The sequence below is a fragment of the Schistocerca serialis genome, chromosome 5 (genome assembly GCF_023864345.2).
Source record: "Schistocerca serialis cubense isolate TAMUIC-IGC-003099 chromosome 5, iqSchSeri2.2, whole genome shotgun sequence".
Taxonomy (NCBI): Eukaryota; Metazoa; Arthropoda; class Insecta; order Orthoptera; family Acrididae; genus Schistocerca; species Schistocerca serialis.
Window position 1 is genome coordinate 70522120 of NC_064642.1, and position 25613 is coordinate 70547732.

General features: G+C 39.0%; 1 protein-coding gene across 1 annotated transcript in view; it reads left to right on the forward strand.

Annotated features, from left to right (window-relative positions):
- Nucleotides 1-25613, forward strand: part of LOC126481572 (39S ribosomal protein L38, mitochondrial) — a 49817-nt gene that overhangs the window by 17516 nt on the left and 6688 nt on the right. The window contains exons 4-5 of the mRNA XM_050105431.1: nt 3347-3465; nt 16710-16868. Of these exons, the coding sequence (XP_049961388.1) occupies nt 3347-3465; nt 16710-16868 (278 nt within the window). The remainder of the gene's footprint in view (nt 1-3346; nt 3466-16709; nt 16869-25613) is intronic.

The window sequence follows — 25613 nt, forward strand, 5'->3', positions numbered from 1 at the left end:
ATGTTTTTGAGAGAAAACTTGGTGTTTGTGTTAAAATGAACATTTCATGTAAAAAGCTGGTAAAAATAGTTGCTCTTCGTGAACACACATATATGACTGTAAGAGAGATTGCCTCTGTTATTGATGTGGAAAAATCTAGTATTTCATGACTTATTAGGGCATTTAGTGATAATGCCTCATTGTCTCAAAAGAGAGAAGGCAGACAGGGACAGAAATGAAAAACCACTTCTAGAACTGACAAAACTATGCTCAGGAACAGTAGGCTTCATCCTCATGGCACAAGTAAGGACCATCAGAGTGGAACATCTTGAACAGACCACAAAGTATTCTCCCTAAAAATGTTCTGGGCTTTCTTCACTGCAGGTGGGGCTGGGGCATGAGGAATTGAACCGTATTCATGGAAATTCTTGGCTGCAGGAATGTGACACTCTTGCAGACCTTTGCAGATGGTAGAGGAACATTTCAATATGATCTAGCATATGTCAGGCTTATGAAGCAGTCAAGACATGCGTGAAAGGTAACAACATTAATGTGCTTCAGTGGCCTGGTAATTCACCAGACCTAAATCCCACCGAGAATATGTGGAGTATTGTGAAAAGACATCTTGGTAAAATGGACTGTTCATCAAATGGATGTTAGTAAATGTGATGAAAGTGTGGTTTCATGTCAATGAACTACAAAACATTTGCTTTAACCCAGTTGAATCTATGCCACTAAATGTTCAGAAAGTCATTAGCAAAATGAGGAGACATTAATTATTAATATTCAGTGAGATACTAAATATAATAATATAGTAATAAGTATGTACAGTTAAAGTTTAATTATCTTGTCTCAATTACATTGCACACTACTTTCATTTAAAAAAAGCGCTGTGTGTAACCCGTACACATTGAGCTGCATGAGTAGCAGCCTCTGTTGTACAGTGCACCCCCGAGCTATTTATGGGGACCCTTCAGTACTCAAGCCTATGGTACAAGTCTAGGAAGTCACAGCCTAGTTTGTCACAGAACTTTCAAAATGTCTGATTCACACCTCCATTTGACCCCGTACCAGGGAGCCGCTACCATTTCTGGGCACAGTGCTGCAGATTGTGAGCTTTGTTGTAATTCACAAGGGTGTCTCCCCCTCCCCCCCCCCCCCCCCCCCCCCTCCAGTTTCAGTGGAAGGGGGCCCAGTGGACAGCCCATCAAAAACTGAACACAGATCAAGAATGAAAACAGGAAGAAGGTGTACTGATCTATGAAAACGAATGCAAAATAGAAACAGCCAATGGTCAAGGGACAAGAAATGAAATATAGGGCAGCTTGACGTAGCAGTGACATCATGGCTATGTGGTCACAGTGTTGGACTGCCATGCAGGTGAGTCGTGTTTGAACCTCACTTGTGCCAATTTTTTATTTTTTTTAATTCAAATTTGTGTCTGTGTCATGATGTAACACCTGTTTGCAACAGTGGGGTGTAAGGAAGGGACCTATAATAACTGTAATGACAGTTGATTCCGCACAGCTTCTCTATTACCAGCCGAAAGGAATTGGATTTCGAGTGGGAGCTGCAAACATTTGACGACTGTGACAAGTCAACTGAACTATTCACCGGAAAACATGTTTGGTGTGTCATGAATGGCATAAGTGGTAATACTCGTATCATATGATAGGATTCTCATACTGATGCACCTAATTTGTATGCCAGGTAAGTAAGTGAGATATGCCTCCTTGCACAATTTAGCTGTTCGAATGAATGTGAATGTGATCACTCCCAAGGAAATGATGAAAGCATAATAGTTTGTCACATAAACTGCAACAAATGAATGCAACAGTTTCAAATTCACACAGTTTCTCTGTGCTGTGTCAGAATGTGTTTTTAACATTTTTTAAGTAGCTTTCCTTTTTGGAAGTTTTGTCTCTTGAATTTTTTTGTTGTAACATAGTTCACATCCGTTTATGTCTTGTTTTCATTTCTTGGAGATGTCTTAAGTGGTATCTCACCTGCTCTCACTGTTCATCACATTTACATGCGATGGTAACGTATTCTTACCACATGACTCATATTGTATTGGTATGACAAATGCCAAGGCTATAGAAAGAGAACAAACATATCAGTGACCGGACAGACGGTTCATAATGTTGTGAAAATAAGAAAATAAAAAATACTTGGCATGACAGAGTTTTGAACATAGATCACCCACTTGACATCCCATCGCCGTGACCACTTAACCATGATGACGAGTCAGTTTACTTTCGCTCAGTATTGCATTTCTTAGCTCATATCGTTCACTGTTTCTATTTTGCTTTATATTTCACAGTTCAGTTCACTTTCTTTCTGTTTTTATGCTTGATCTGTATTCAGTTGGAGCCCTGGTGACAGGCATAATTCGTTCCATTGTGTCACATGTTACAGCTAATTGCACCCATTTCCCTAAATGACTGCTGGAGCAGCCTCTTCTGTATGTCAAATGTGGTCACTAGGCATATATGATCAGTCTTATCCTTTGCTGTCATGCCTCTATTATTCGTTGAATGTTCAGACTGCATACAATTAACAAACTCTTACCTTCCCTTTACAAGGCCTCTAGAGCTACCACTGACACCCCACTCACACTCAGTTTGATGTTTTGTAATAGGTCATGTATTTACTGGAAAGGAGACGGTATCCATGAAAGGATAGTACCTGAGGTGACATTGGCATCTCTGGTATGTCTCTCGTGATTTGCAGATTCATTTGTAGCAGCTTCAAATCATGTGACAGCTTCAGAGAAATTTCCAGCTGCTTAATTATCAGCAACATACTTATACCGTGCCCAAGAACAGCATTCACAGTGGGGCTGAATTGTGGGTGATGCAATGTTTTTTTCAGATCAACAAACAAGTAACTTTATATTAATGTCACTGATTGTTTTCTAATTCAGTGATGTATTATGCTATAAGGCTTACAGCTTCCATTTAAGAACTGAGTTTTTATCAGCTGAGAAACTGGTTTGTTTCCAGAATTAAACTTTCATTCTGCAATGGAATGTTTGCTGTTGTAAAAAGTCCTGGTGTATTAAAATTGTGTACCAGACTTGGACTGGAATGTCTTTCACAGGTAATGCTCTTGCCAACTGTAAAGTTTAGAAAGTAGAGCAACAAACACTGGCAGAAGTAGTGCTGTGAGGGCACATCTTGAGATGTACCTGGATACCTGATTAGTGACACTATTGGCATGCTTGTTGGAAGAGAAAGAAAAAAAGAAAAACATGTAGGCAACGTGGATGGTTTGAAATTTTTCTTATTAGTATGTGTGTGATGTTTTTGTAATTTTAGAATTCCTTTGTTTCATATTAAACTAATTTTCTAATTTGTATATGTAGGCAGTCACAGCACCGGCAGTGTCATATGAAGCAGATGCAGACACCCTCTGGACGCTGATTCTTACAAATCCGGATGGTCACTTCACTTTAAAGGATGCAGAATATGTCCATTGGTTTGTGTAAGTATTAAGTGACTTAAACTGAAATTGATGTTTATAGTAACAGACTTGTGTACTTACAATTGTAGTGAAAACTTGGTAATGCAATATGTTTGAACATAAGAAAAATGATGATGAATAACGCAGACAAAATTTATGAGAACACCTAAATTGCATGTTACTGATGGGTTGTTTTGTGTTGCACAGTTATAAATTACATTAGCCATCAAATATAGCATTTTTCTCTGTATTCTTGCTAAAAGAAAGTTAATAATCACATTTTTCATGTTGTTGAATATGAGAATGGTCATTCAGATGCTAGTGTACATATCATTTTTTTAAAGCTATTTTCACTTTTCAGAACTAACCTTAAGTGTATGAATGTATTACCTTGCAGTTCTCCTTTGTAGGAAGGATACAGAAGTCAGAAGCATTTTGCTTACCATTTGTGTATGGTTGTTAGTGATTCTGTGATGAATCTATCAGTGTTCAGCTAACATCAGTTTGTTCCATTTTTTCTGGACCATTTGTTCATGTTCAGGAGTTTCCAGAGAAAACATATCCCTTGTTCTTTGCCCTTGTTTTTGAGTAAGAAGTTCAAGTGCGAAAGTAAGAAGTATAACATGAATGACATGTTCCACACAATAGGCTCTCTTAATAGTTAAATCTTGACAATTTTCTTACTTTATAAAGGATGTCCTATAAAGAACACAACATTTGAGTCAAAATAACATACAAATTTATTGATTAAATTAAGGAATTTATATGGTATTGCAGTGTATACTACCTGTGATGGTGTATGAAATATAATATTATGACTCTACAGGCACCGTCTTGTCTTTTTGATGAAGTTTTCCATAACTTTTTGACATACTTGCACCACTAGCTCTGAATTTACCTACTGAATCACAGAAGTGATGGGGTTTGTAGGCATACGCATGAGATTTCAAATCCCCCTACAAAAAGAAATCACATGGTGTCGTATCACAAAATCTGGGCAACCACTTCACGTCACCAATACAGGAAATCACAGAGTCAGGGAAAATCTCTCGTAACAGTCAATGTCTGCTTGACTGCACCATCTTCTGACACCAAACCTCTTCAGCATGCACACAATTCAGTTCAGACTATGAAAACACTCTTTAACATATCACGTTGGCATTCGCCCTCCACTGTTAAAGTGTTTCGAGTACCATCTTCAAAGGAATATTATGCCATTATACCCTCAGCTGAAATGTTATACTACATAGTCACTTGTTGTGGATGTAATGACTTCTCCATAATTGTTTGAGGGTTTTTTGTGCCCCAAATTGTGCAATTTTGCTTGCTCATGAAGACATTCAACAGATAGTGTGTCTTATAAATGAATATTATTTTCTTGGTGAAATTGTTGTCCATTTTTTGCTGGGCAAGCACCCATTGGGCAAATGCTTGGCACTTTTCATGATAGTTTGGTCTCACTTCTTGTGTTATAGACCCAAATCTGCAGATCTTTTTTCAGAATTTGTTGCATGCTAATTCTGGCACTATCCAGTTTTCATTAGTCAGTGAATAGATTTCCCTGGACTTAACAGCAGTGTTATCGCTCACAGTGGTGATGTTTTTCACAGAATGAATAACTCAAAGATGCTTTGAGGGTTTAATGTCCACAACCGACCCTGTTTTCTCAAGTCTAGCAATCAGTGTGAAACACATCATTTCCTATATGCAGGTTTAGGAAGCATTAGCGCTTTTACAGAAATAAGGCAGGCCGGGGTGGCCGAGCGGTTCTAGGCGCTAGTCTGGAACCACGCGACTGCTACGGTCGCAGGTTCAAATCCTGCCTCGGGCATGGATGTGTGTGATGTCCTTAGGTTAGTTAGGTTTAAGTAGTTCTAAGTTCTAGGGGACTGATGACCTCAGAAGTTAAGTCCCATAGTGCTCAGAGCCATTTGAACAGAAATTAGTGGTCATGATTGTCTAAAATGTTGAAGCAGTTGGACAGATAACTTTGTACACAAACAGCATTTTACTAAAAGGAGAGAGGAGAGGTGTAAATGGGATTTGAATCTCAGAAATAAATTGTAAACTTTTAACATTGGAATTAAGTGAGAACATGTTAGCAACAACAGTCATACACAGCTTCTTTAAAGTTCCATAATGCTAAACATGAACCATAGTAATAAAACTTACCATAGTATAGTGTTTTCTAACAGACCAGCTTCATAAACAGAATACCTTTTTAGTGAAAATTAATTAATCATGATCAAATGTACTGATCAAAACAATTTCTATAATATGGGAACCGTAGAACTGTTACAGCATTCAACAATACTTTTAGAAGCACTTTTGATGTTTAGAAATGTATAGCACATAAGTTAATCTTGTATTACTGATTTAAGCAAAAGTAATTTTAAACCAATAAGAAAATTTAAACCAACTATTTTCTTCAACAATTTGAGTTTCAGGTCATGTGGAGCAGATAGTGTACTGCAGTATCCCTTAGACTAATTGAATAATGTGACTGAAATCTTTGAACACTTTAGTTATTAGTGTTATAAAAAGCAAGTAATTAATTTCACGTTTTTAGACACTCAAACTTTCAGGATCAGGAACAGGACTATAATGTAGCCTACATGACTTAGGTAAATGATTTTCCACTCTATACACATGCATTAAAATTCACAACTATATTAAATCATTGCATAAAATGGCTTATTCAAGAACTGACACGTGTCTAAATAATCTGCACATTGCCTAGAGGTTTGACACTGATTTGTGGTAGTGAGGGCACTGGGAAGCATTTTGCAATCACGGCTTTTCATACGAATACAGTTCTATTAAATTTATTCTTTTCACTGTCAGATCTCTTGGAACATTCCACACTATGCCATGTCATGACATGCTGATAGAACTTCCATCTGAGGCTCTTTTATAGAGTCATTCCTTGGTTATGGAAGTAATATTTGTACAATTTATGTTTAAGTATTAACATGAAAACAAAAAATAAAACTGATAGCCCTGAATATGACACTATGTATATCAGCTAAGATTTGATGATACAAGCTGGTTGATTTCCCACTGAACAAAGGAACAGGAAGTGTTACAGATGTAACAAAATCTTCATTTTTCATGGAATAACCCCAGTAATTTGGAACTAATTTTGCCTTTCTTCCCTCCTCCAGGATGTTCACACATCAGTTGCTAGCTACTGGCTGATTGTAGTAATCTTGGCGCACTCACTCGGCATTGTGAGTGCTTTGCACTCTTACACCTGCCAGACGGAGGGAATTCCCTTCATCGTTTCTTTCCCAACCACTGCAATTCCAACTATTTATACCCCATGCATGAATCTGCAAAAGTACAGAATTAAATTATAAAAGAAATATACTTCTTAATAAGATTCGATGAAAGGAATACACACGTTTGAGAATGTACAATAATAATGATATGCCAATATTTACTTAGATGGCATAAAAATGTTAGTGTTAAAACATCTGTGGCATACATATTGGTGTTACAAGTATAGTCTGGTCTGGTGGTGTAGTAGTAAAGTTCATGCCTCGAGGATAAGTCATGAGGTTGAACCCTGGTGGACCAAAGAAATTTCCGGTCTGGCTCTCTATGATGTGAAGAGTTACCAGGAACGACACATGGCTCGGATTCCATGTGAGACTGTAGGTTCCCTTCCGCCAGGGGTAGATTAGGGATGTGTGAGTCACCAAAGTGATGGTCAATCAAAGGACTTATACTCAGCCATTGAGCTACACAAAATTACTGTTGGCAATCAGTCTCATTACTGTCAACTTGTTTGATAAGCTACATTCACCAAAACATTCCACAGAGTTTGAAAGCAGTCTCTGCACAACATTCACCACGTTCGTAATAAGTTTTCACTACGACAACACACTGTTCCATTGTGAAGCGCTCAATTACTAAATGCAAAGAAACCATGAAAATTGTGCAATGTTCAGCTTTGTTAAGACCTGAAAATTTATGCAGGTACAAAAAATATGCTTGTCTTGTCTGTAGCTGACAGCAGGTGGTTAATAAAGTTATTGTTCCAGAATGCAGTAGTTGAAACGTAAGTCAGTTTTTCTCTGTATAGTAATATGCATTTTGGACAGCTGTTCCACAAATGCAAGAAACATAGAATTTGATGTAACCTGTTACAGACCACGTAAAGTGGCTACAATCTGTGTGACAATTACTGCATATTCTGATGAGTTGCATAGCTAATTGGCATAGATGGAAACAATCATTTTCTTCATGTGGGTACCACAGCCATATATTTGACGCTTGCACTATTATGTGCTCACCTTCACGACTGCCATTTATGCTGCTAGATAATTGGGCATATTATGTCATGTTGACATATACATCACTTGAAAATGGCATCTAAAGCTAACATTGGCCAATATGTGAAATAATAATAATAATAATAATGTCGTGTGACGAGGGCCTCCCATCGGGTAGACCGTTCGCCTGGTGCAAGTCTTTCGATTTGACGCCACTTCAGCGAATTGCACATCGATGGGGATGAGATGATGATGATGATTAGGACAACACAACACCCAGTCCCTGAGCGGAGAAAATCTCCGACCCAGCTGGGAATCGAACCCGGCCCTTAGGATTGAAATTCTGTTGCGCTGACCACTCAGCTACTGGGGGCGGACAATATGTGAAATTAACAAAGTAAATATGTGTAAAGGACAACCAAAGTGGAACCATTACAATGTCCTCCAGCAAGATGGAAACAAGTTGCTGTTATGCTGAAGTGTAGCTGTCAGAGCTGAAATTGATGAATGTGTGAACAATCTCCAGTTGTCAATATTTAGAGCTTCCTTATAATTGACTGTGTTCCACAATTTTTGAATTATTTGACCTCAAAGATAGTAAAATGTGTCAGTAGAATTAACCCACATTGGAGGCATTTGGAATTGTACATCAGTTTATGCTCACAGTAATCAGCCATTTGATATCCGCTGCTGACTGAAAGCCTACTGCCAACTCTTCCATGCATTACAGTTTTCAGCTATACACGCATATGCTGTTCCTGCATGTTTTCTGATGTCATCCACACTTCATCCACTTAGGTGGAACCAGTGTATGGTGTCTCTTGGGCTGTCAGTGCAGATTTTGTTGAGACAAAGTAAAAAGCTTTCTTAGAACCTGTGAATTCCACACAAAAAGTAGGAATTCATACTCATTGCTCCATTCAGCAGTTTTATCTGTGGCTTACAAATGGTCCATTGTGCTATGTCCATTTTTAAAGCCAACTTGTTCCATTGGTTAAAATCTGAGGTTGGCAACCTTTATGGTAGACTATAATTTCAATGATACCTTAAAAAAACTCTTTCAGTTCCATTTATTGTGAAGGAGAAGAATTATAGAAACATCAGACCTTTGTGCAGATGGTCTATAAATAATTTCGTGGTTACTTTCATATTATTTTTCTTCTAAGTTTGAATCTCTCTTGGCACATTTCCTTTCTTTGTACCTCTATACACTTCGTCTCGCAATTTGTTCAGAATGTTTTGTACTATCTCTGCTTTGGCAGCACTGTCTTCAATAGCATCTCCATTGCTGTCATGCAGAGATGGCATTGATTGTTTCGTACCGCTAACGTACTTCACATACGGCCAGAATCTCATTGGATTTTTTGCCAGGTTTTGAGACAAAGCTTCACTGTGTTAACTGTTATAAGCATCTTGCCTTGAAGTCCGCGCTAAATTTCAAGCTTCTGTAGAAGACCGCCAATCTTGGCAATTTTGCGTCTGTTTAAATTTGGCATGTTTGTATCATTTCTGCAACAGTGTTCTAACCTGATTTGTGTACCAACGAGGATCAGCCCCATCGTTTGTTAATTTATTTGGTATAAATCTCTCAATTGTTGCTGATACTATTTCTTTGAATTCAAGCCACATCTGATCTACAATTATATTATTAATTTGGAATGAGTGGAGATTGTCTGTCAGGAAGGCTTTAAGTGAATATTTATCTGCTTTTTTGAATAGATATATTTTTTGCTTACTTTTGGAGGATTTGGGGATTATAATGTTCAATCTTGCTACGACAACCCTGTGTTCACTAATCCTTGTATCGGTTTTGATGCTCGTTATTAACTCAGGATTATTTGTTGCTAAGAGTTCAAGCATTTTTTCACAAGCTTTTACTATTCGCATGGGCTCATGAACTAACTGCTTGAAATAATTTTCAGAGAATGTGTTTAGCACAATTTCGGATGATATTTAGTGCATACCTCCAGAATTAAACATATATTTTTGCCAACATATCGAGAGTAAATTAAAGTCACCACCCACTATTATAGTATGAGTCAGGTACGTGTTTGAAATCAAACTGAAGTTTTCTTTGAACCTTTCAGCAACTGTATCATCTGAATGGGGGTCAGTAAAAGGATCCTATTATTATTTTATTCTGGTTGCCAACAATGACCTCTGCCCATACTAACTCACAGGAAGTATCTGTTTCAATTTCATAAGTTAAACTACTTCTAACAGCGACAAACACGTCACTGCCAATCGTGTTTGCCTATCCTTTCAGAACACCATTAGGTTCTTCACAAAAATTTCGGCCGAGCTTATATCTGGCTTTAGCCAGCTTTCTGTGCCTATAGCGATTTGAGCATCAGTGCTTTCTATTAGCGTTTGGAGGTCTGGTGCTTTCCCAACACAGTTATCAAAATTTACAACTGTTATACTGATGGTTCCTGTATCTACGTTCTTCCTGTGTTCGGCCTGCACCCTTTGTGTCTGAAGACCTTCTTGTGTTTTCCCGAGACCCTGTAACCTAAAAAACTGCCGAGTCCATGCCACACAGCCCCTGCTACCCGTTAGCCGCCTCCTGCGTATAGTGGACACCTGACCTATTCAGTGGAACCCGAAACCCAACTACCCTTCGGCACAGGTCGAGGAATCTGCAGCCTACACGGTCGTAGAACCGTCTCAGTCTCTGATTCAGACCCTCCACTCAGCTCTGTACCAGAGGTCCACAATTGGTCCTGTCGACTATGCTGCAAATGGTCAGCTCTGCTTTCATCTTGCAAGCAAGACTGGCAGCCTTTACCACTTCTGTTAGCCGCTCGAAACCAGAGAGAATCTCCTCTGATGCTAAGTGACACACATCATTGGTACCGACGTGAGCAACCGCCTGCAGTTGGCTGCACCCTGTGCTCTTCATGGCATCCAGGAAGACCCTTTCCACATCTGGAATGACTCCACCCGGTATGCACATGGAGTGCACATTGGTTTTCTTTCCCTTCTTGTCAGCAAAGTCCCTAAGGGGCCCCATAATGCCCCTAACGTTGCAGCTCCCAACTACCAATAACCCCACCCTCTGTGATTGCCCAGATCTTGCAGGCTGAGTGGTTTCCACTGAAACAGGACAGGCGACAGCATCTGGCTCAGCGACAGTGTCAGCCACAGACGGCACGTAGAACCTGTTTGTCAGACAAACCAGGGAGGCCTTATGTGCGGCCGCCTGGGAAGTCTTTCACTGCCTGCGTCACCCCAGGGCGACCTCCCACTCGACCACAGGTGAGGGGTCAACCTCAGTATGAGCAGTAACTGGATTGGCGACCGGTGAGGACTGATCGGAGGACTTGGACGTGCTGGATGTCCGGTGGATCCCCGTGACCAGCCTACAACAGTGGTGCCCATCCACTGCAGCCTCAAACTGTGTAACCGAAGTCAACACAGCCTGAAGCTGAGAGTGAAGTGTCACCAACTCGGTTCGCATCCGCACACAACAATCGCAATCCCTGTCCATACTAAAGACCATGGAAAACTAAACTCTGCAGATAAACAGACTATCAGGAAGTGCTGCGCATCTCTACTGCAGACCCTGATGAAAACGCAGGAGCTGTGTCTAATAATATGCAGATATTCAAAAACCTAACTACTGAATTACTCAGGTGAAACTAAATAATTTGCCCCTGATTAGGAACTTGTAATATGTCACAAAATCGGTTTACTTTCCGACACAAACAAAAACACGAGAACTGTGGCTATTAGATATTAAATTTACATGCAGAAACTCAAAACTAAACTATTAAAGCACACAGATGATATAGTGAAATTCGCTCCTGGTTAGGGACTCATAAATGTCACAAAAGCGGTTACTTCCCTGTAGCTGTGTCTGTCTCAGTCGGCTACTACTGCCTGAGTCTGGAGTTAGCTACCCTTTGTGATAGACCAAGTTATACTTCTCTGCCAACTAACCATTTGAAAGTGAATTCCCAGGTACAAGAATGGAATTCTGATTAAGCACTTACTTGTTTTGGCATTAGTGAGTGTGGATTAGTTCGACAAAAACAGAGGTCTCACGTCAGGGGGCATGGAGCGCTAACTGCAGGTGGTGTTGAATGAAAGTTATGGACTTAGCTTGGGTCAGTTCATGCCACTGAATGTCATTTGTTTCCACACAAATTTGATTGATCTGTTTTTTATGTGACTTTCTGTGTTGATAGTGAACAGTATTCCTGTTTCACTGCGTCAGTGGTTATTGGCAAGAGTTGTTAGTTCCTGAAAGAGGCCGAATAACTACAGGGCTTTTAATGATTGACTGTAGTGTTATGAGAAATTTATCCCTGTCATGCAGTTCAAAGTGTGGCTTGCAACCCTTATTTAGACTGATTTGACAGTGTAAGAAACTAAAGAATTAATTCGAGTCTGCCAGTAAATTTTCTTGTTGATCTGTGAAGCTGTACATCACGTAGTTTGTCTCGCACATTGCAAACAGCCAAAAATAGGTGAATTCTGGCTGTGACTGCGAATACAATTTCGCGTGACATTATGGAAGCTCTGTGGCACAGATGGAAGTGTACGTTTCTGTTTTCCTTATGTCTGAACTCATTAAACCACTGGCCAAATGCTGCTGTGGGAGAAGACGAGTTGTGACAATCCTGCCACAAACATTATCAACATTTAATAACTTCCCATGGTACCTTGAATCCATATAGTGTCACTACATGAAGATGCCCCAGTTTTATGCCAGTTTTTGTCACAATATCTGGTGAACATAGTAAGTAAAACAAGTAGTGGTTCAGTAGCTCATTCTCAATTGGCTGAGGTGGTTGAAACTTCTGCCGAATCAATGCATTTTTTGTTTGGAAATTAATCATTTAATAGTAATGCTAGCAGTCACAAAATTTTCCGAGTGGCACACATATTTTAGGGTTGCACGTCATTAATAGAGACTGGAGGGACACATGTCACAGTCTAATTTTAGAGCTAACAGTTGTAAAATAACTAATGAATGTGTCTATTTGCATTTATTATGACATTGGAAAATTCTGGATGGCCCAGAGCTTGATCTGATGCTGTGCGATTTTCACTTTTGGAGGTTTATAAAGGATCATGTGTCTGTGCCTCCACTAGCACATAATGTACCTGACTTAAGAAATATGGTTGAAGAAGTTGTTACAACAGTTGCTCCAAACACACTGATCAAGGTTTGGAAAGATGTGCCTATCAACATGGTGTGTGCCCTGTGATGGATGGTGCTCACTTGTGACACAAACTGTTTAAGTTGGTCTTTCATTTGATGTATTATTTATAACTATAAGTTGAACGTATTAAATGCTACAAAGCCTGCAAACCCAAATATTTATTTTGAAACACCAGGTATATGTGAGGTGCTATCCAAATGTTCCCAGAATGTGTGTGTAGTTGGTGAAGTCTACCTAGTACGATGAAACGCCGCCAAGTTGTACCTTGTACATCTTTTGAGAGTTAGTGGTTCAATCAGATTTGTGCTAGGTGGTCATGTTTAGTATTTATGAATATTTCCTAATTCTCATGTGTTGCATGTCTTGTGAAATTGACAATGGCGGGTGTCTGGGAACAATGTGTGTGTGTAAACTTTGTAAATGTAAAATATTTACATTTTTGCCCAGATTTTTTTATTAAAATCATATTCAAGTGAAGAGTGGAATGTCAGATCCCTTAATCAGGCAAGTAGGTTAGAAAATTTAAAAAGAGAAAAGTTAAAGTTAGAACTAGTGAGAATTGAGAATTAGTGAAATTCGGTGGCGGGAGGAACAGGACTTTTGGTAAGGTGAATACAGACTCATAAATAAAAAATCAAATAGGGGTAATGAAGGAATGAGTTTAATAATGAATAAGCCCACACCCACCACAGCATACAAGTTTACATGCCAACTAGTTCTGCAGCTGATGAAGAGATTGAAGAAATGTATGATGAGATTAAAGAAATTATTCAGATAGTTAAGCGAGCCAAAAATTTAGTAGTCGTGGGGGACTGGAATTCGATAGTAGGAAAAGAAAGAGGAGAAAAAGTTGTAGGTGAATATGGACTGGGAGAAAGGAGTGAAAGAGTATAATTTAACCATAGCTAACAGTTGTTTTAAGAATCATGAAAGAATGTTATATACATTTAAGAGACCTGGAGATACCGGAAAGTTTCAGATTGATTATATAATGGTTAGACAGAGTTTTAGGAACCAGGTATTAAATTGTTAGATATTTTGAGGATCATATGTAGACTCTATTCACAATTTATGGTTATGAACTGCAGATTAAAACTGAAGAAACTGCAAAAGGGTAGGAATTTAAAGAGATGGGACTTGGATAAACCGAAAGAACCAGAGGTTGTAGAGTGTTTCAGAGGGAGCATTAGGGAATTATTGACAAGAACAGGGGAAAGGAATACAGTGGAAGAAGAATGGGTAGCTTTGAAAGATGAAATACTGAAGGCGGTAGAGGATCATGTAAGTAGAAAGATGAGGACTAGTAGAAATCCTTGGGTAACACAAAAGATATTGAATTTAATTAATGACAGGAGAAAATATAAAAATGCAATAAATGAAGCAGGCGAGAGAACATACAAATGTCTCAAAAATGGGATAGAAAGTGCAAAATGGTTGGGCAGGAATGGCTAGAGGACAAATGTAAGGACATAGAAGCATATATCACTAGGGGTAATATAGATGCCACCTACAGGAAAATTAAGAAGACCTATGGAGAAAAGAGAGCCACCTGTATGAATATCAAAATCTCATATGGCAAACCAGTCCTAAGCAAAGAAGGGATGGCAGGAAGGTGGAAGGAGAGTATAGAGGGTCTATACAAGGGAGATGTACTTGAGGGCAATATTATGGAAATGGAAGAGGACATAGATGTAGATGTAGATGATACTGTGAGAAGAATTTGACGGAGCATGGAAAGACCTAAGTCAAAATAGAACTAGTTGTAGCCTTGGAAGAGCCAGTCATGCAGAACTATTTCACCTGGTATGCATCATGGATGAGACATGTGAAATACCCTCAAACTTCAAGAAGAATATAATAATACCAATCCCAAAGTAAACAGATGATGACAGTTGTGAAAATTACTGAACTATCAGTGTAATAAGTCATGGTTGCAAAATACTAACATGAATTCTTTACAGAAGAATGGAAAAACTGATCAAAGCCGACCTCAGGGAAGATCAGTTTGGATTCCGGAGAAATGCAGGAGCACTTGAGGCAATACTAACCCTACGACTTCTCATAGAAGGTACCTGTAAGTTAAGGAAAGACAAACCTACTTGTATAGCATTTGTAGACTTAGAGAAAGCTTTTGACAGTTTTGACTGGAATACTCCCTTTCAAATTCTAAAGGTAGTAGGGATAAAATATAGGGAGCAAAAGGCTCCTTACAATTTTTACGGAAACCAGATGGCAGTTATAAGAGTCGAGGGGCAGGAAAGAGAAGCAGTGGTTGAGAAGGGAGTGAGACAGTGTTGTACCTATCCCCGATGTTATTCAGTCTGTATATTGAGCAAGCAATAAAGGAAACGAAAGAAAAATTTAGAGTGTGAATTAAAATCCATGGAGAAGAAATAAAAACTTTGAGGTTTGCTGACGACATTGTTATTCTGTCAGAGACAGCAAAGGACTTGGAAGAGCAGTTGAATGGAATGGACAGTGTCTTGAAAGGATGATATAAGATGAACATTAACAAAAGCAAAATGAGGATAATGGAATTAGTTGAATTAAATCAGGTGATGCTGAGGGAATTAGATTCGGAAATGAGACACTTTAAGCAGTAGATGAGTTTTGCTATTTGGGCAGCAAATTAAATGATGATGGTCTTAGTAGAGAAGATATAAAATGTAGACTGGAAACGGCAAGAAAATTGCTTCTGAAGAAGAGAAATTGGTTAACATTGAGCATAGATTTAAGTGTCAGTATTTGAAGTATTTGTATGGAGTGTAGCTATGTGCGGAAGTGAAACATGGATGATAAACAGTTTATACAAGAAGAGAATAGAAGCTTTCGAAATGTGGTGTGACAGAAGAATGCTGAAGATTAGATGGGTAGATCATGTCACTAATGAGGAGGTACTGAATAGAATTGGGGAGAAGAGGAATGTGTGGCACAACTTGACTAGAAGAGGGGATCAGTTGGTAGGACACATTCTGAGGCATCAAGGGATTACCAGTATAGTACTGGAGGGTAAAAATCAAAAGGAAGACCAAGAAATGAATACATTAAGCAGATTCAGAAGGATGTAGGTTGCAGTATTTACGTGGAGATGCGGCTTGCACTGAGTAGAGTTGCATCAAAGCGGTCTTTGGACAGAAGAAGAAGAAAAAGACGATGACAGCAACAGCAGCAGCAGCAGCAGCAGCAGCAACAACAACAACAACAACAACAACAACTCAAGTGAAATTTTCTTTCAGACATTCATTTCAATTTTTGACATTAGAACAGTGGGAAGTCCAGTATATCCTTTGTTTCCATAATCCGTCTGGCCTCAATGTTCTCTAGTCTGTCCTCCAACTGGCCTATTCCCTTTCCTACTGTACTGCACACTCCCTCAGGTGACATTAGCATCTTGTCCCACTGTTACCCTGCTATCCTCTTCCTCCCCTCAGGATGCCTCCTCCTTACCAACACCACCCACCCAGGATGATTTCTGCTTGCATCATCTGCAGTTACAGTCGGGTTGTAGTTCCAGAGAGAGTGCTGTGTGTGTGTGTGTGTGTGTGTGTGTGTGTGTGTGTGTGTGTGTGTGAGACAGAGATATGCCAAAAGTTCTACTTCTGAGGAAGGACTTTGACCAAAAGCTTAAACATTTCTGGTATTCTTCTCCATTGTATTTGTCTGTGACTCAACACCTCCTCTGCATGGCAAATATAACTTTTTTTTCCTGTGATTATGAAAACTTTCATTTGATTCTTGATGCCTTTTTCTAGTAATTTTTCAAAATTTTCTATCTGTCCAGCAAAGTTTGTAATGAAGTAATAATCTTGCATTCCAGGGGCAACATTCCTGGAAATAATATCAGCAAGGGTGAAGTTGTTTGGGATTACTTGCAACCCTTTCCTCCCCGTGGAACTGGCTTCCACCGATTTGTATTTATTTTGTACAAGCAAGAAAAGAAGATGGATTATGAAATGCTTAAAAAAGATGGTTCTTGGTAAGTTGAAAAGACATTCGAAATGTATTTGGGCTGTTAGTACGTACATTTGGCTGCTGCTGCTTCATGAATAATTTGCTGTTAAAATCACAGTTGGCATATTGTAATATGTGGCAGGATGTATATTTTTTAGATGTGCTTCATGTAGCTTTCTACCATTGAATGAAGGCATGCTTGTAGCCATAAATAATACAATAGTGTCTTGTGAGGCTAGTACAGATTTCGAAAATGAAATAATTTGAGTGAAGAAAAGTGTTAAAGATGGATCAAACATAGTAATTGTATGCTTACACACATCTCCTGCCTCAGGAGCAATAGTGGCAAAACATTTGAAGAAAAACTTGGAGAAAGTTACATCTAAATTACTTGGTTATATTATAGTATTTGGGGGAGGGGGGGGGGGGTGATTTGAATCTCCCAGCTATAGACTAGGGGCTCAAGTGATTAGAACTGCAGTAGGGATAGGGAATCAAGTGAAATTGTTCTAAATGCCTTAGTCGAAAATTAAGTCCAGGAATTAATTAGAGAACTGATTCATGAAGTTAACATTTGCTGGTTTAAACTGATCTGAACTTTTTGACTTGGCCAATGAAGAACAAAAGTTTGGTGACCACTATGTCCTTACAGTGTCACTGAATATGGGTGTAAATAGGAATGTAAAGAAAAGAAGGAAGTTATTTCTGCTTAGCAAGAGTGACAAGAAACAGATTTCTGATTACTTGAATGTTCAAAGTGGAATATTTATCTCCAAGATTGAAAATGTTGCGTACAAATGAACAAAGTTCAAGAGTGTTATACAATATGCTGTAGACAGGTATGTTCTAAGCAGTGTTGTTAGGGAAGTGAAGGGCCTGATTTGGTTCAACAGTCTAAAGTAATGAGGACCTCACTGTAGATTTAAATGTAACCACTGCCTCATAGCCAAGCATAATTTGAGCAAAGCCAAAATTGCATGTGTCAAGTTTTCAATGAACTCAAAAGTAAAATTCTATCTATTGGTGTGACAGAACATCCTAAGAAGTTTTGGTTTTATGTTAAATCAGTAAATGGATCAAAGCTGTCTGTTCAGACATGTTTGTGAACACAACGGTATTGAAACAGAGGATGAGAGAGAGAAGGCCGAAATACTGAATTCATTTTTCCAAAACTTTACACCAAAGAAATGTTGAAACAGCATTACATTTAGCAGTCTATATAAATGACCTAGTGGATAATACAAGGGTTGGAACTTTAATAGTGGCAACTATTTATTTATAGCTCGTACAAAATAGATATGTGTTTCAAAGTTTTACTGACCTTGAAAGTAGTCACCATCATTGTGTATAACCCATTGCCAGTGATGTGGAAGTCGTAGGATACTCTTACCAGTGCCAGTTGTGTTGACAGATCGAGCAGCACGGTCTATTGCCCGACGAATTTGTAGCAGTTCAGAAGCAAATGCCGTGAAGTGTTTCCTGCAGTTTAGAACTCAAGTTGAACTCACGAGGGCTTAATTCAGAGGAATGCAGTAGGTGGTATAGCACTTAGCAGCCCCATCAGTCAAACAAATCAGTAAAAGCTTGCACTGTACATGTTTGAGTATTGTCCTGCAAAATGATGGTCACATCCTGCAGAAAGTGTCATCACTTCTGTCTCTAAGCTGGTCATAGGTTGTGTTCCAAAAATGAACAGCATAGAGACAGAAGTGATGACACTTTCTGCAGGACCTCATCATCATTTTGCAGGACAATGCTCAAGCATGTACAGTACAATCTGTTACAGATTTCACAATGAGATTTTCACTCTGCAGCGGAATGTGCGCTAATATGAAACTTCCTGCCAGATTAAAACTATGTGCCGGACCGAGACTCGAACTTGGGACCTTTGCCTTTCGTGAGCAAGTGCTCTACCATCTGAGCTACCCAAGCACGACTCACGCCCCATCCTCACAGCTTTATTTCCGCCAGTACCTCGTCTCCTACCTTCCAAACTTTACAGAAGCTCTCCTGCGAACCTTGCAGAACTAGCACTCCTGAAAGAAAGGATATTGCTGAGACATGGCTTAGCCACAGCCTAGGGGATGTTTCCAGAATGAGATTTTCACTCTGCAGTGGAGTGTGCGCTGATATGAAACTTCCTAGCAGATTAAAACTGTGTGCCGGACCAAGACTCAAACTCGGGACCTTTGCCTTTCATGGGCAAATGCTGTACCAACTGAGCTACCCAAGCACGACTCACACCCCGCCCTCACAGCTTTACTAGAGCACATGTCCGCGAAAAGCAAAGATCCCGAGTTCGAGTCTCGGTCCGGCACACAGTTTTAATCTGCCAGGAAGTTTCATGTTACAGATTTGTTTGACTGATGGGACTGCTATTTGCTATACCACCTACTGCACTCCCCTGACTGAAGCCCTCATGTGTTCAACTCGATTTTTAAACTGAAGGAAACACTTCACTGCATTCACTTTACAACTGCTACAAATTCGTCAGGCAATAGACTGCGCCGCTTGAACTGTCAGCACAACTGGCATTGCTAAGAGTATCCTAAGACTTCCACATCGCTGGCAACGGGTTATACACAATGTTGGTGACTGCTTTGAAGGTCAGTAAAACTGTGAAACATGTATCTATTTTGTACGAGCTGTAAATACATAGTTGTCACTATTAAAGTTCCAACCCTCTTATATATAGTTCCATTAGTTCATTCATGGAAGATGCTGTTAAATTTAGAAGAGCTGCAATGCCAGATCATTATAGCAAAATGAAGGAAAACTTACAGAGGATTGATATTTGTTGTATATAGCATGCTGTCTATAAATAGGCAGGAAGACCCATTATTGTGTGATCATACGATTACAAAATAACCAGTGGAAGCAATCTCGTCCATTAAATATCCAGGTGTTTACATATGGACCGATTCAAAGTGGAATGACCACATTAAACTAACTGCAGAAAGGTAGATGCCAGGTTGAGATTTATTGGACAAATCCTCAGGCTATATAGTTGTCCCACAAAGGTTGTGGTTTACAAAAACCTCGTTCAATAGATATTTGAGTATTACTTGTTACTTGGGGGCTCTCACCAGATACAGTTGGTAGAGGATAGACAAGATTCAACAAAGAGCAGCATGTTTTGCAATAGATTTATTTAGTAAATGCGCAAGAGTCACTGACTGGGGATTCCCAAGTGTTAGTAAATGATCTTGATGAAACTTGGTGGGTTTGTAGAGGGGGGGGGGGGGTAAAATAAAGCAATATTTATTTTTTTGTTTGTGCCCAATTTCAGTTTTGTTGGGTAAAATACACCACAAAAAGCAATTTGGCACATTAGGTTTGGAGGGGATCTCTTCAAAACAATGAGATATGAAAAATGTTTCTCTTCAAAACAATGAGATATGGAAAATGTTTCTCATATGAAAGTTGATATGTAATTAACTGTCTAATCAAATTTTGTAATAATTTGAAATTTTGCAAAATAGCCCACTGGCATTAATTAATTTTTAGAAATGAAAACTTTTGTTACAACATAAAGTAAAGAAACTTTCAGGCTGCATAAATCCATGTGTAATAATGCTTGTTTTGGAAATACTATTTTTGGAACATAAGTTGTACACATTGTGCTGTTAGAGTATTTTTAACGTAAGTAATTAAAATACCTAAACATTGATTATTGATCTTGTTACTTATTTTACTTATATTTGTTTTATGTTTTAAATTGTAATTTTACACTTTCCTTCACTAAGACACACACATGTATTTTGTTGATTGAAACTAATAAGTAACTCATTATTATGATACAAACTAATTACAAAAATAATATTCTGTAAATAAATGCTTAGAACATAACTTTTTCTTACACCATGCACATAAAATGAATGAAATTTCTTCACTTAATATACATGACGAAGAACCCAATCTAAAACAAAATTAATCAGGACTTCAGCCAAGGACAAGGAACTTGTTCATCTGGTGATCCCAAAGGGCTTAGCGGCACAGGTACAGTCATGATACACATACAGCTTTTGATGTTGGAAGTATTTTCTGGGAAGGTTTACAGATCTAGTCCTGGTGAATGATTATGATGACGTCAGTCTCCACTTGATTAGATTAGATTTACTTTCATTCCAATTGATCTGTAGTGAGGAGGTTATCCAGGATGTAGAAGATGCCAGAAGAACAATAATACATGACAAATATTAACAACTAAAACAAATAAGCTAATATATCTCCACAGGTCCCAAGTGGAATGATAGTCTATTAAAAATCTTTTGGTTTGGCTGGTTCACACCACATATAACTCTTATTGCATGCTTTTGTACCCAGAAAACTTTAACTTGGGTTGATGCATTACCCCACAAAATAATCCCATATGACATTGTGGAGTGAAGGTAATCATAGTATGCCAACTTTTTCATTTTTATATCCCCTATGTCTGACAGAATTTGCATTGCAAATAGAGATTTTTTTAAGCACTTCAGCAGTTCTGTGGTGTGGTCCTCCCAGTTGAATTTATTATTAAGCTGTAATCCCAAGGATTTAACACTGTTCACTTCTTCTATCTGCTTGTCATCATATGTTAGGCATCTTGTCGTGGGACACCCATTACAAGTTCTGAACTGCATGTAGTGTGTTTTTTTTTTTCAAAGTTAAGTGACAAAGAATTGGCTTGGAACCAGTGATTAATGTCCAAATATATTTTATTAGCCAATATTTCTAAGACTACACTTTATTTGCTATTTATTGCAATGTTTGTATCATTGGCAAACAAAAAAAAATTGTCATCTGGTAATGTTGCTGATGAAAGGTAATTATTTCCCAGTTGGATGATGCCTGATAGCTTAATACATGTCTCTTTCCTAATAGCACCCTTTGTTTCCTGCCAGAGATATAAGATTTGAACAGTTTTGCAGCATTTCCTGTTACACTATAATATTCTTATTTACTTAAAATGATACTATGATTTATACAGTCAAATGCCTTTGACAGATCACAAAATATACCAGTTGTCTGCAATTTTTTGTGTAATGAATGAAGTACATTTTCACTGTAAGTGTAGATAGCATTCTCAATATCAGAAAACCTTAGAAATCTGAACTGTGACTTTGACAGTATGTTATTTGTGGTAAGATTGTTATATAGCTGATTGTACATTACCTTTTTGAGAATGCTGGCAAAAGTGAAACTGGTTGGAAATTTGATGCCATTTCTTTATCTCCCTTCTTAAACAGTGGCTTAACTTCAGCATATTTCAACCATTCAGGAAATATTCCACTGATAAATGACTGGTTACACAGATAGCTTAATATGTTACTTTACTCAGAATCACATTCTTTAATTAACTTTGTTGATATTTCATCATTCCCACAAGATGTTTTTGATTTTAAATATTTTATGATGGACATTACTTCTGCTGGGGCAGTGAGGGTCAAATTCATATAATGGAAATTACTTTAAATGTTTAGTCTGGGGTATCCCATGGCAGCATCTACAGAACCTGACAACCCCATCTTTTCAGTAACAGTTAAAAAGTGTTTGTTAAAAAGTTCTGCAACACTACACACATCTATCACCTATGTGTCATTTACTCTTAATGCTGTTTGCCCCTCTTTGTGTCTGGTTCTACCAGTCTCCTTCTTCACTATATCCCATATTGTCTTTATTTTGTTATCTGATATGACTATCTTTTCCTTGTAATATATTTGCTTTGATGTCCATATTACAGTCTTTAATATTTAGCAGTGTTTCTTGTAATGTGCTATTGCATCAACATCAGAACTGTTTCAGATTGACAGATACAGTTTTCTTTTTGTGTTACAAGATACCTCTATTCCTTGAGTAGTCCATGGCTTCTTTGTAGACTTTGCTCTAACCTCGGTTAGTTTTGGGGGAAAACAGTGTTCAAATAAGGTAAGCACTTTTTTAGCAAAAGTGTTATATTTTTAATTCATGCCATGAACACTGTAAACATGACTCCAGTGAATGTCTCTAAGGAGTGTCCTAAAATAATCAATTTTTGGCTTATTGATTATCCTCTTGAGCTCAGATTTAACAGATTTTATATCCTGTTCAGTATTAACATTTAACAGAAGGAACTGCATGTCATGGGCTGAGAGGCCACTGACTATTGGTTTTGTAATATAATTTTGTTCATTGGACTTTTCTATAAAGATATTATCAATGGCTGTTTGTGAGCAATTGGCTACCCTAGTTTGGAACTTTACAGTGGGGATTAAGTTGAATGGTAGTATCACTAACTCAAATAAGTTCTTATTGGGAGAGTCTTTAAGGAAATCTTCCTTGAAGTCACGAGCAACCACTATTTCTTTGTTTTTAGTTGTTAAATGGGCCAGTACAGCTTCAAGGTGGTTTATGAACAGATTAAAGTTGTCTGCAAGTGCTTGATATACACTTAATATTTTGAAGGATTTTTTGCGAAATTCTACTTCTGTTGCACATGCTTCCATATGCTGTTCTAGGCAAAATTAATGAAAGTCTATGTTCTTAAATTTATGACAGTTCCTGAGGAATGTGGCAACTCCTCCTTTGTCAATTTCTGCTCTACAAAAGTGAGAGGCTAACCTAAATCCTGTAACACTTAAAACTTCTACACCTGTGGTCACATGATGTTCAGAGAGACAGATTGTGTCAGCTGGGTTTGAGGACTCTAATGCATCTACGCAGATAATTAATTCATTAATTTTATTTCTGAGTCCTTGAACATTTTGATGCAATAAAGATAGCTGACATTTCACATTGACTGATTTAAAACTGGGTAGAGTTGAAATTTCTGCTGATTGTTGAAAATTCTTAACCAACAGGTATTTCAGCTGATGTAATAAGCTAGAATTATGTTTTTTGGTTTATTTCTCAAACTGAAGGTGTGTCTCAATCCTAACCTCTCTTGTATACTTGTGCAACTGCATTAGTGGGGCTTTCGTGGCCACCTCCCCATTTTCATTCGGTCTTTCCTGTCTCTGCAGTTTTTTCGGACCAGAGTTGGTGCCACGCTCTCTGATTGATTTGAGCAGGATATAGTGTCCCTCAGGCAGTGTTTTATGTGTTACCCTCTTTTCCAGAGCCATCAACAGTATCACATCGACAGTAAAGAGTCCTGTACAGTCCTCTTTATTTGTGGACGATTTTGCTGTTTTCCGCTACTCCTCCAGTGTTGCAACGGCGAGCCATCAGTTGCAACTTACAGTGCGGCAGTTAGAGGAGTGGGCTGTAAAGACGGGTTTTCGGTTTTCTGCTGATAATTGTTTGTTTGTGTGTGTGTGTGTGTGTGTGTGTGTGTGTGTGTTCATTTTAATCATTCTCGTCGTCTCTTTAATTTGCCTGCCTTGAAGATAGGGGACACCATCCTACATTTTAGAGACACAGTGCGGTTTATGGGCCTCATTTTTGACTCCAGATTGTCATGGTTGCCATATGTGCGACACTTGAAAGCCCGAACCCTGAAGGCGCTGAACATCCTCAAGTGCCTTAGCCACAGATAATTGACGCTGTCCGCCATGAGGGGATTCAGCTCACCTTGGGCACTTATCGAAACAGTCCGAGCCTCTGTGATGAGGCGGGGGAACCGCCACTTACCATCTGGCGCCAGCTCCTCAGGGTGAGCCAAGCATGTAAGTTCCTCGCAGCTCCAACTTCACTCGCCCACCATACTGTTGTTCGTCCACATCTGGACCACCTTTTTTCCAACCGTCCACAAGCCACAATGCCATATGGGATCTGCATGCAGCGTGTGCTGGAGTGACTCGGTGAGGCGCCAATCCGACCACAAATCCAGGTTTTTAACCATTTGCCAATCTGGTTACTGGAGCGGCAAGAGTGATTTTAGATTTGGTGCGGTACAGGAGAGATAGCGCTCCTGCTTCCGTTTTTAACGTGGTATTTTCTGTCATTTTACCCAAGCGCCACAACCATGTAGCTGTTTTTACGGATGGGTCTAAGCAGGGTGACTCTGTTGGTTGCTCTGTCGTTTTCCCAGATTGTGTCCTCAAGAGCAGACTGCCTCCCAAATTTACCATCTTTGATGCAGAATCATATGTGATCTTGCGGGCACTGGAGCAGATGAGACATTCTCCCAGTCTTAGATTTCTCGTATGTTCATATTCTGTGAGTGCCCTTTACTCTCTCCAACGTTTGTACCCAGCAGATAAAGTAACCCAGACTATCCAGGGCACCCTCCTCCAACTACAGTGACTGGGAACAAGGTGTCTTTCTGTTGTGTGCCAGGGTACATGGGAATTCTGGGGAATGAAAGGGCTGATCGAGTAGCCAAGGAGGCGTGTCATTACAGTCAGGTCTTTTGATGTGCTATCCCCCTGCATGCCCTCACCTCGCTGTTGAGGTATAAACTCCTGTTTTGCTGGGCAGACGAGTGGCTAGAAGTGACCGACAACAAGCTCCGTGTCATCAAGCCCACAACTCAGCTGTGGCGTACTTCCTTCCAGCCTCGTCGATGGAACACAGTCCTCCTTACTCGTCTTTGCATCCGCCACAGCCCTATGATGCATGGACTTTTACTCCGACGAGAGGACCTTTCGATGTGTGATGCTTGTGGTGTGCAGATTATGGTGCACCACATTTTATTGGACTGCATTGTATTTGCTGACCAGCGGACTGCAGCGGATTTGCCAGCAGATCTGCAGTCTATTTTATGTAATGATCAAATGAAAGTTTTGTAAATTGTCCCATGTTTTTAACAACATTTTGGGGAGATGTTTTTAATGTGTCAATAGGGTGGCTGGCTAGCCCAAGTCTT